Genomic DNA, 12,781 nt, shown 5'->3' with positions numbered 1-12,781 from the left:
TGTGTGTGTGTGTGTGAGGCAAAGTAATGGTGCACTGTACTGTAGTTTGTGTGTATACATTAAAGTGTGTGTGTATAGGTGTGTGTGTGTAAACCCAGGGAGCTCCCATGGTGGTGTCCACCCCCGCCTCTATAATTCAGCCACAATTACAAGGCTCTCCTCTGCCGCAGCTAATGAAACCATAAGTCAGCCAGAGACACACACACACACACACACACATGCACACACACACACACACAACCATATAAACACACACCACTGCAGCAGAACCAACCAAGCAGTGGGAGAAATGAAGGGAGGGTGAAAGTGTAACAGAGAGAAAGGAAAAAGGGAAGAGGTTTGAGAGGAGGAAGAAATGAGACAGTTTTAGTTTGTGTGTGTATGTGTGTGTTTCGGTGTGTACTCTGCCTTCTGTCTGCATATTGTATCAGAACCTTTATTGACTCACATGGTATAAACATGACAGGATTTCACACACAGTGTTGCTTCACTTCTAGCGGAAAAGTAAGCAGAAAAAAAACATTAGCTTCTTACCACCTGTGTGTATATGCAAGTTATGACTTGACTCACTGATGTAAGAGAACGTCACACAACAGCTGATTATCAGAATCAGAGTAACTGTAGGCCAATATCGTTGGAATATCATCAATATACTCTTCTCCCTCCTCTGGTTAATCGTGTCAGTATGTAAAGAAATGCTGTATATTCCTCTTCTAATTGAAAACAATCAGTACAATAATCCTTCACTACTTCATGGTCCAATAGGGAAACATGGCAACAATATTACAGATCATTTATATGCAAATATTTAGCAGGGTGACCTGTCCAGGGTGTACTCCCCCCCCTCTCAGTATGAGCTGGGGTAAGCTTGATCCCTCTGCAACACAGGATAAATGGTTGCAGATAATAGATGCACTGATGGATGCAGATAATCAACTGTTGATCCCTTTGCTAGTAATGCTCTCTTATTACTTTCCAATTTCATGAGCCAACTCAAAGAGCACTGATATCTATGACTGCATTATTTAAACTACAATGCAGTAAAATATAGTTGTGCTAACCTGGGATATTGTAATAATAGTTTTGGGCCCCAACTCCCGACTTAATATTTATTATACAGCAGTGGTTTAGCAGTGACCGATGTCACACACACACACACACACACACACACACACACACACACTGCTAATGGAATTGGCCCATACACTGGCAGTGACATCTACCAGTTAATAAATCTTCACCCTTCTGAAAATTACTGTAATAAAATTAACTCTAAAGTGTATCACACTCTGGCCATCAAAGCATACGGCATCATTTGACGTGTCAATTCAATGAATTGGCGCCTGTAGCACACATCAGATGTGTCATACAGACAAAAGAATAAGTCAAGGTACAGTATGCAGGTTGTACCAATCGTTGGAGGAAATGGGATAAAACTTCAGCTTCTCTGTAGAATGGATGCATGTAGATGCTGAGAAATATGACAATGACATATCCCAAAGATACATTTAAATGTCTCTGTGAACTTATGTAGCGAGTGTAAAGGGCTGAGGATGATTGATCCTATTGGGAGGTTCTGAAACAGAGAATGAAAAATACACCACTGGTGTGTGTAAATTTACTTTTTTGTAAAAGATAGTTCCGATTATTTTTATGTGCAGTCACTGCAATAAATACATTATATACAGTATATATGTTATTTAATTTGTTGCAACAACACAATGTATAAAACAACTCGGGACCCTGTAAAGCAGCTCATAATTTATAGTTTATTTATTAGCTAGCTTTTTAACAAGAGACATTGAAAGCGTTAAGGCTTTCTAAAGATGAGAACATCCAGCAGCCAATCAGGAGTTTAATGATACCATACAAGAGCAAATGTTCAGAAAAGACAAAGACAAAAATAAATAGCCAAGGAACAGATTTTTTTCTATAACAATGTCTTGAACAGCAGATGCTTTGTGAAATGTTTAACTTGCTAAAGTTGTGTTGTACGCTGAGGCAGGATGGCCTAAAGTTAACAGAGATAATCCCACAACCAGGAAGTCGGAGGTTCAATCCCCACAGCAGCCTTAAGCATTCTCGACAAAGAAACTAAGGACACACTGTAGACGCCTCCTAACACTGCTGCTGCTGCTGAAGCTCGTTCACTCTCAACTCACCTCTCTCCGTCTCTCCGTCTCTGTGCCGCGATGTGCTTGGTGGCAGGGTGCGCCTGGAGGCCAGCGCATTTGGTTAAAAATTCTTCCTTTTAAACTCCTTGCCTTCTGCTTAAAGCGCTAGTGCAGAGAGGAACGGGAGAGAGAGAGAGAGAGAGAGAGAGAGAGAGAGAGAGAGATTGCTTGAGGCAAAGTAGCTTCACAGAGAAGTGAAGGCCTGCAGTCTTCTCGCTTCTCCTCTTGTCTTGTCTTCTTTTTCCTCTTCTGCTTTCATTATTTTTTCCTTCCTATTCTTTTTTCTTTTCTTTTCCACTTTTATCCCTCTATCCCCCTGTATTTAGTCAATTTTAGCTACCCACCACAGTGGCTTTTTTTTGTATTGTGCTGCATTTGTATCACACTTTATTGAAAGCTGAGGTCTTTATAATGACTGTTCCGTTTTTTATTTTCTAAAATAAATTAACTAACATAAATTAGTATTAAATACAGCACTTGAGATTAGACGTTAAAACCTTTGTGAATTTAAACAATTAATTTATGAGCATGCAGAGAAAACTCTTTCCATCCTGCTGACTCATCTAGCTGCAACCACCTTCCTTGCTTTGTGAAACTTGTACGATTTAACTCATAGTGCTTACAGAAAATTGTGCTTGTTAAAGGTACAATATGTAATTTCTGCCACTAGGGGGTCTCTGACGTCGAAACAACAACAGAAAACAAAGTCTGATGATGACATTGTGATAGCGTTAGCGTCGGATTATGGGGAGTTGTTGTTTTCACCACCATCGCCATCACTGCACTTAGCTTCTCCCGGTTAGGATTCCTCCAGTCCGGATTGATCAGGAGGTTTTAACTGGGAGGCGAATTATCCGCAGATGTCTCCTCCTCTCCATAACAAACAGACTCATTAAAACTAGTAAAAACACTGAATAAAGCAGTTTCACCTTAAAAATCTTTCTCCAACGCTGTTTGGCTGACAACCCCCATCCAAGGGGTCCTGCCAGCCGAGCTGATGCTAATGTCAGCTTAGCTTGTTTCTCTGATAACTCAAGATCGTCTGATGACTAAAGTCCTTCATCTGGTTAAAATATATAGTTAACAACAACCAAGATCTAAGAAGTGTATCATTAAAATGTGGCTTAAAACTGGATCCCCAAGTCAGCCTTATAGTCTTTTCAGACGGGGTCAGCCCTATGTTCCCACAGCTCTATGTTCCCACAGCCCTATGTTCCCACAGCTCTATGTTCCCACAGCCCAATGTTCCCACAGCCCAATGTTCCCACAGCCCAATGTTCCCACAGCCCAATCTTCCCACAGCCCTATGTTTTCACAGCCCAATGTTCCCACAGCCCAATGTTCCCACAGCCCTATGTTCCCACAGCCCAATGTTCCCACAGCCCAATGTTCTCACAGCCCAATGTTCCCACAGCCCTATGTTCCCACATTTCTAGGACATTTTCAAAATTACGTCTTGTGGGTTAGGGTTAGGGACATAGGGCTGTGGGAACATCCCTTTCAGACAAGCTTCCACCTCAGTCTTCATCATGACACAGTACTGAGTTAGCATGATTTCACGTTTGAAGCCATCAAATGCATGTTTAAGATTCTCTGCATGGTTCTGAAATGAGTAAACCAAAAAAAAAAAAGTGCTAATGTTAGCAGTAAATAGTTAACTAGCTGCTGCTGATAAAACCTCTCAGCTGTCGTGTAAAAATGAGAACCCTGTTTATGTCTTACTTCTCTTTGAAATCAAGGACACAATGTTTCAGAAATGACTATAAACTTTGAGTGGTTAATGTTCTACTGTCTTCATTGTAAACTGCATATGTTGTGTGCTAAAATGCAACACTTCACAGGTGTAACAACAGTACCGAGGGCGGGTGGTCAATAAAAAATTTATTACAAAATACAGCCATGCTGTCCAGGATAGAAAATACCCTGTGTGTGTGTGTGTCTCCTAACATCAGCAGTGTGTTCACCTCTAGTGAGTGATAAATCAAGTGTAGTACAGGTGTGTATGTGTGTGTGTGTATGTGTGTGTACGTGTGTGACAGGAGGCATTTCCGCTTACTCTGGTGAAAAAGACATGCGTGTCTGTGTGCGCATACAGTATGGCTGAATGAGGGGCTTTCCACCTTGAAGACAATTTGCCCTGACAGCACATGTCAATGAAGAAGAGGAGATGGGGTTAAAACAAATACGATAGAGGAGGAGGAGGAGGAGGGGAAGCTTGGTGCAGTGCCAACTCTGAGGTCACCTTAATATTTGATCTGCTTCAGTGAATGGAAACATCACAGTACAAAGAGAGATACAGGCATGGAAAGAAGAAAGTGAGAAAAAGAAAGTAAAAACAGAAAGGGAAGGAAAAAAGAGATGGAGCGTTATCTTTGTAATTAGAAACAAGATCAAGGAGAATACCATTTTTAGGTGCCCTTGGGCAAGGCAGTAAGGACTAAAACTCTGGTTTAGGTATTTTTAAGTTTTATTTTGCTAGTTTTGACCATCATTTCTAATGATTAGGATAAAATTGTACTCTTTGGAACGCATTGCTACAACAAAGAAGCTTGAGCAGTCAGATGATCAGCCACATTTTATAAATCACTTTAACACACCTGGTATGTTGGCGATAAATCCCTCGCTGCACAGGAAAACTATGTGCACACAAATACGGTAACTACAATGGATCAAGGTTGAACCAGAAGGTATATTTTTGGTCCAAATACATAAAAAATCTGACCAGTTGACTGCATGTGGTTCTACTGATTTTTGACTGGTCCAGATGTTGGTCAAGATGTTGCTGAGTACGATGTTATTATTGCAATAAATAGTATAATATTAGAAATAATAGACGAAACTACAAAAAGAAAGTTGTACGTCACAAATATATTATTTACTTGAATAATACGGTTGAAGATTGAACCGACAAACCTGATAAACATTTCCCTATAGCGAAGCATTAACTGTGACGCTTTATACGCTCTATACAGATGGATTTAATGATAGTAACGAAAAACATTAGCTTTAATAATTATTTTGTCTTACTTACCCATCTGTGTTCTTGCAAAGAATGAGACAGAGAGAGATAAAGACAGGAAAAATGGAAAGAATATGATATTTTCAACAAGAGAAGCAGAACTATGCAGGAAACTGTATCGGCATGAAAAACCGCCGAAAGTTCAGGAATGTGACATTGGTCGCCTCAGAAACCAGATCGAGCTCCGTGACCACGGCAGCACCATGACAACCCCGAGGCCAATCAGCAAATCAGCCACGCAGAGGGCAAACAGACAGACAGCTGATGGACAGACTGATAGGGGAGGGAGGGAGGGAGGACAGAGACAGACGGAGAGTTCGAGAGATGGAGTGATAGAGCGATGGAGAGGGGCCTGATAGAAGGAGACGGACAGATTGCACAATGGAGGAGAGATCTTTGATACAGATCGAAAAGGAAGAGTCGGGAGAGGTGGAGAAAGGTGGAAAAGGTTTTTTGCTAGCAAATATACTATAATAATAATCAAGGTACAGTATGATGTAGAATATGTTTAACCCTGAAAGAGATCTTTAAAGGGTCATACTGCAGATAAGTGTCTTTACAAGCTGATTTGCAAGCCATGCTGGTACCAACTGAAATCACTGGCTACCTAAAAGGGTGAAAATAAAGAAAGCTATGCTTTGAAAAATAAGTGTTTTTGGTAGTGATATCATCTATCATTTGGTCATTCAACTGTCATACTATTTGTAACAATGATAATATCTTTAGAGTGTGTCCAGAGATGACAGTTGCAACAATGACGATTATTTCTCTTCTTGATGTGTGTTTGTGCAGGCGCTGTACGAGCCTCCAGTATCTTCCCCATCCTGAGTGTGATCCTGCTCTTCATGGGGGGGCTGTGCATCGCCGCCAGCGAGTTCTACAAGTCACGCCACAACATCATCCTCAGCTCTGGCATCCTCTTCGTCTCCGCAGGTACAAAGGGAAGGAGAAAGAGGAGGCAAGGAAGGGTGAGGGAAGGAGGGAGTGGAGGAGGATGAGCAGGAGATGTCCAAGTGTGGGGGGCAAAAGAAAGGGGACGAATTGTGAGTAAAAGTGAGTTAAATAGAGGGAGGTAGAAGGAAGGGGAGAGGACCACCATGGAGGAGTGGGAATGGAACAAAAAAAAAACATAAGGAGAGCAGAAGTATATTGGATGTACTTTAGGAAAGATGATTGAAGGCATCTTCAGAAAATCAATTTTCTCTTGGCATCAACATTTTTTTCTTTTGGTACTGTCAAATCAATGGATGGAAACTGATACAAAATTTGACAGAGGACAATACAAAGATGTAAGGCTTGAACCTACAATCATTGATTTTTTTTTTGTCCATTTGAGGGAAGCGCAACAAGCTGCAACAATACTGATTTATTGGCTATCACCCTAACCCTTTAGCCATAAAACCAAAACAATGAGCTGAATGACACTAAAACGCTCTGCAGAACTGAGGGGAACTGGAAGATAATTGTGTGTTGGTTTATCATGATGAGCAACAACCTTCACATCAATGCCTCATCAGTAGTTTGATCCATTGTTAATATAAAAAAATATTAATTAGAGCAGCTTTAATGTCAGAATATAAGAATGAATAAAGCTACAGTTTAGGACAAACACATTTTTTTCCCATTTGACTGACTAAAAACTCAATGCTTCACCCCTCTGACTTTTTATCAGAAAAAAAAATCTGGAAACTGTTATTCACCAGTGTGTAAAAGAAAATGAAAAGACACACTGAATGAGGAGGCAGAGATGAGATTAAATACAAATGAAGAGGTGAGGAAAACACTGGTAACAGCACAGCATTTGAAACAGATATAATCTGTTTTGTGGAGCAGCTGAAAATGTCCTGTTACGGAGACAGCCGAAGCCACGATGGCGCTCGCTGACCACCAGGTGATGTGTTGCGTAGCATTTGACGTGTGTGTGTGTACCATACAACGATCGCCTCAGGACGAAGCTAGGGAGACAAAGATAGCGCAGGTTGCTGTTTTGCCAGAGCATTTTTTGTGTTTATGCATGTGCATGCATGTGTGTGTTTGTACTCTGGTTCTAGGCCATGGCCTACTGTGCTGCGCTAGATAACTAGTTCCCCTCCAAGTCAGAAGTGAGAGATGCAGTTCTCTCTGTTTCTCTCACTCTCTTTCTCACTGTGTCTGTCTCTCTCGCCCTGTTGCTAGGCTAAGAGGAGGCCACTGGGATTACACTCTAAAAATAAGGTGTCCCTGATACTCTTCTGCTCTGATCCAACTCAATCAGGCCCTCACAGTCCTCACACCTCAGTCTGCTTTTCTGTCTCTTTATGCAGTATTGTTTTCACTCTTTATCTGCATGTTTGTCCTTTTGTCTGTCTGCCTGTCGGTCCATGTGTCTATTTCTGGCTACACAGCCAGAGTGATGATGTATGACAAGAGCAACATATGATCAAAAAGGGGGAGGGAGAAAAGGAAAGAGAGATGGATGGAGGGAAAAGGTGAGACAGACGTGGGTTTGGCTGTGAATTTTAACATAGTTCGAGGTAGGGAAGGCTGGGGAGGGATACAAAGATACAGAGAAAGATTGTCACATAGAAGAAATAAATGTGAGGTTGAATCTGCCCCAGTTTGCATCTGTAAGAGGGAGAGTGAGCTGTGAGGAAAAAAGGATAGAATATGAAGAATAAGGCAGGTCGCTGGAAACAAGAAAACTGCAACTTGACTTCAGAAAGGATTTTAATGTCAATGACTCTTGCAGTCAAAGCTGAGAAGTCGACTCTTAAGCTTTGATTTCTGCTTTTGTGAGCAGTTTATTTTCTGTCAGTGGGCATTACAATTAATAGCTCAAATACTTACCTGTTTAGCTACATATATATGATTTATGTATTCAATGTGAAGTCTAAGGCATGCATCGAGCTGTTTCCTCACCTCACCTTTTTGTAGCTAAGTATTGTTTAATATAAACAAGTTGAGTAGTGGATACAGTTGACTCATGAGTTACAGTATCCGCTCTAGAAGCATGGGAGCTGTGCACAAGTACTAAAATCACAGGAGGAGTTTGGCCATAAAGAATAACACAGACATACATTCTTAGTTTTATTAAGAAGATGAAAGTGTCTGATTTTGCCAAACTGTACCTGTAGGTAAAATCATGAGTACATTCTGTTCAGACTGGTTGATCAGGGGCACCCTGGGAAGCTCACCTGGTAGAGCTGGTGCTCCACCATGTCTTTGCCGCGGCAGCCATGGGTGTGAGTCTTACCTGTGGCTAGGGCTGGGTGATATGGCTTAAAAATAAAATCTCAGATTTTTTCACACCAAACCCGATTTACGATTTTCATCGATTTTTTTTTTCCTTCTTAAAAACACACTACAAATGACAAAGAAATTATTTAAAACACGTTTTGCTTTTATTTTGTTTTGATTTTCCCTTCTGGGATTTGAACAAAATTTCCCCTTAGGGCTAAAGTGCGACAAAACGCAAGTCTTGAAACAAGCTTGTAAACAAGATGGCAGGCCCTGCCATTGTAAACAATAGCGAAAATGTAACTTTTCAGCAAGCTTTCTACTGACTTCAAACAATGTCCCACCTTCCAGGGACCTAATCTCCCAGGTTTGAAAAAATAACTAAGAAAATGTTCACTTCTTTGACAGTGATACAGTTCACCTTTAAACTAGCACAAAATAAACAAATAAGTGCTTCCTCTTGAAAAAAAAAAGAGTCCCTTTCTTGTAAAACACTTTTTGAAAACATTAACATTTAACATGTCAAATTGCATGCCATTACAAAAACAGATAATTTGCATGGTTCGGTCTGTTGTAATGGAGTAAAAGCACACCTCCTCCAGCTCTCTAGCGATCCTTTCCCGTGTGCAGTTGTACAGGTGAGGCAAGGCAACTCCGGCAAAATACTTGCGGCTTGGTAGCACATACCTGGGGTCGAAGGTTTTCAGCATGTGGATAAACCCTGGCTTTTCCACTGTGTAAATGGGAACCATATCTTTAGCAATATGCAACGCGACTGCATCAGTAATAGCTTTCCACCGGGTCCCTTTCTTATCATACGGGACACAATGTGAAAATGAATCCACTAATGCAGACTGTTTTTTAGCGGGTGTTTGTGGGCTGCGGTCCTGTATATCTCGCAGAGAGCAACATTTCTCCCACTCGGCTGCATGCCTCTGCTTGAGGTGCTGGAATAAATTTGTCGTACTGCTACCTTTGGTTGCAACAGCTTTCAAACAAACTTTGCAGTGGGTCGTGGTTTGTTCGCTGTCGGACGCCACAAAACAAACCAGTTCCAAACAACCGACGACACTGTGCCTTTTTGGGGACGAGCTCGTCCTGGCTTGCTGCCATGTTGTGTGTATCTGTGGAGAGGGGGGGAGGGGTCAGCACATTATGACCTACGGGAGCCCAAAGGGAGCGTCGGTGTTGTGGAAGTTCAAGAGAAAACCGATTTTAACTACAAATTCGAATTAATCGATAAAATCGATTTATCGCCCAGCCCTACCTGTGGCCCTTTGCTGCATGTCATCTCCTCTCTGCTACCTTTCCTGTCCATCTTGATCTGTCCTATCAAATAAACTTATAAAAGAACAAACAAAACAAACTAAAACAATTTTTTCAGTTGACAAAGATAATAATTGATGACTTTGGCTGTTCGGTGTGTGGGCCTATTTGAGTAACAGTTTGGCTGTATTTTAGTTTTGATCTCTCTCCCTCTTTCCCTGTCCCAGGCCTGAGCAACATCATAGGAATCATTGTGTACATATCAGCCAACGCTGGGGACCCTTCCAAGAGTGACTCCAAGAAGAACAGCTACTCCTACGGCTGGTCCTTCTACTTTGGCGCCCTCTCCTTCATCATGGCCGAAATGGTGGGCGTGCTGGCCGTGCACATGTTCATCGATCGCCATCGGGAGCTGCGTGTGGGGGCACGAGCCGCCGACTACCTCCAAGGTGCGGCCATCACGCGCATCCCCAGCTACCGCTACCGTTATCGACGCCGCTCACGCTCTTCGTCCCGCTCCACGGATCCCTCACACTCACGCGAGGCATCACCGGTGGGCCTGAAGGCCTTCGGGACGCTGCCCTCCACCGAGCTGTCCATGTACACGCTGCCCAAGGGCCAAACGGGCACCCCAACAGCCACCTATAACTCCACGGAGAGGGACCACAACTTCCTGCAGGTCCACAACTGCATCCAGAAGGACCTGAAAGACTCAGGCGGCCACAGCAACACCGCCAACCGACGTACCACTCCTGTATGAAACTGATGAGGGACCTCAGACACTAAAAAAATCAGAGGGAATTTGGGGGGAGGCGGCAAAAGACAGATCATGGTGTAAGGAGACAGAAAGAGGCTTAAATGGATAGATGGAGTGAGGGGTAAGCGGCAGAAGTTCTGAGCGCTCCACAGCACCTCAGATGATCACTGAGTTTCTGTTTAAAAAAAAGGAAACAGAGAAAAATGCATAAAAAAAGAAACATGCATGATTTTCCCATCTACAATTGTTTAACAAGTTTTGAACATGTTTGTAAAGATTTGAGGGGGAGGATGGGGAAAGAGGAGTCGGGAGGGGGGGTGGTCGGTGTTCGTCTGTCTCGGGGCTGTGGAACTGTGGAGTGGGGGGCTGGGCCAGACTGCCCGTTAAAAGGTGAACTTTATATTTTTTACTCTTCCTCAGTCTGATGAAAAGGGGGCGTAGTTGACCCTCGGCCCCGCCTATGATCCCGCCCTCGCACTACCATCCCACAAGCCCCCCAACACACATACACCCTAACCTCCCTTAAACCCCACTCCTTTCTTTAGTTGCTGTATCTTCTTGATTTCATTCTTTATTCGCATTAATACTGTGAACCATTGCGGTGTGGGATTTTAGCAGGGAGCAATTCAGGCCGCAAAAAAAGAAAAAAAAGAAAAAAAACACATAAGTTAATATATGTATTGATTATATATAAATATATGAATATATATGTTAATAAATCATGACTAGAATTCCCTGGCGCAAAAATATCAACAAGTTAAAAAAAGAAAACAAAGTAACCTACAAGTGAAACTAAATCAAGTCGTCATGGAAACTAAACCAAGACGGAGGATTCATCGTGACTGGCTCATTTAACGGGCAAAGGCTTCAGCCTACTTGATAAACTGATATTGGTTAGTATTAGACACATCATCACATTCTTTTACAACTAAAAAAAATCTTTTGGCCTTCCGCCGGAAACCCTGGCAGCCATCGTTGTTCAGGGTCAACTCGAGGTGAAAAGTTGACCTCACTTTTTTTGCTCCATAAAGGGGCGGAGTGAAGAGAGAACTGGGTACTGGAGGATCTCTCAGCAAACTTGAAGAAGACTGTGGACAATGAAACGTCACTACTGCCAAAGACACAAAGTAGTGCGTGAGAGAACATGGCTACCAGCGAGGTGAAGCTAAGTGACTCCAAAAAATTAAGAATTTACATGCATGCTAATCAAAATCATCCGATCTGCTTTTAAGGAACCTATGTTTTGAACAATTGAACAATGATACCATGTAAGGGCAGTGGGGTGACAAAGTAGAAATTAATGTTACAGTACTGTGTCTATTTCAATTTTTCTTTGATTTTTTTTGAGTGGGTACTTTGGGGTGGGGCTTCATTACGCTTGAAACAAAAAGAACAAACTTTGGAGAACGTATCAAGGCTTTTTTTAACAGAAGAAAATCTTTTCTTGCCTTTTCATTTTACTTTATTTTCTCTGTTCCTTTGAACTCTCACACAGCCTTAGTCTCTTTCTTTGTCTCATTTTTTCTTGTTCTTTGGTTTTGCGTTGTGTTGTTGTAAATGAGAATTAAAAAAAAGCGTAATGTCTTTCAAGGTGCCAAAACTGAATGATTCTGAACTTGGATGCATCAAGTCCTGATGACGAATAAAAATTGAACCCCCCCGTAGGGAACAGAACAAGTCTTTGGTGAATGATGTTTGGTCTAAAAACACAACTTTGAGTCTAGTTAGACCACTGAAGGACCAGTGCCTTATCCTACATTAAGCTTGAAGGCATTTTAGCAAGAAAGAGACAGAGAAAGACAGATAGCAAAAGTGAGAAGGTGAGAGAGAGACAGTAGCAGGGTCATGGATTGTTGTTCATTTTATCCTTTGACAGATTGAAAGCTTCTGAAAAGGCTGTGATGGTAAAGACTCATTGAACACGGTGCAACACAACTCTAAGCCAAATGAGTTCACCCCTTCCTTTTCTGTGGGACCCAGATGAATCACCTCTCAAGCATTGTGGGACAACAGGCCACGTGAGAATGACCTACAGCACAAAAAAGGCAACGGCAGAAAATTGGTCCAAGTAAAACTATATGTAGCCTAAATGTGGCTGAATTTCGCCAGCAAGCTCCGCTGTGGGTTGCCAGCAAGTTCAGTGTTTTCCAGGTGTGGAAAATGTCCCTGGAAAAGAAGAGCATAATTGGAGCTTCTGGAATTTGTCCCGTTGTAGGTTGCTTATTCACACAGTGTTCGCTAATGAGCAAGCAGAGATGAGCAAGAATTGTGTTGCACGATGCTTCGCCATCAGTGCAACCCACCATTTCTTTCTTGCCAAAGTGGAAAAAGTGCACCGCTAACATTCAT

At 42.1% G+C, this 12,781-nt stretch overlaps 1 protein-coding gene across 1 annotated transcript in view; it reads left to right on the top strand.

Moving 5' to 3' along the window:
* Positions 1-12,109, top strand: part of LOC127354493 (voltage-dependent calcium channel gamma-2 subunit-like) — a 64,909-nt gene extending 52,800 nt beyond the window's left edge. The window contains exons 3-4 of the mRNA XM_051384421.1: positions 5,986-6,126; positions 9,903-12,109. Coding sequence (XP_051240381.1) covers positions 5,986-6,126; positions 9,903-10,435 — 674 coding nt within the window. The 3' untranslated portion in view covers positions 10,436-12,109. The remainder of the gene's footprint in view (positions 1-5,985; positions 6,127-9,902) is intronic.
* The last annotated feature ends 672 nt before the right edge of the window (positions 12,110-12,781 follow it).

The sequence above is a fragment of the Dicentrarchus labrax genome, unplaced genomic scaffold (genome assembly GCF_905237075.1).
Source record: "Dicentrarchus labrax unplaced genomic scaffold, dlabrax2021, whole genome shotgun sequence".
NCBI lineage: Eukaryota > Metazoa > Chordata > Actinopteri > Moronidae > Dicentrarchus > Dicentrarchus labrax.
The sequence above is the reverse complement of the archived record's forward strand: the minus strand, read 5'-3'. Positions and strand labels throughout refer to the sequence as shown.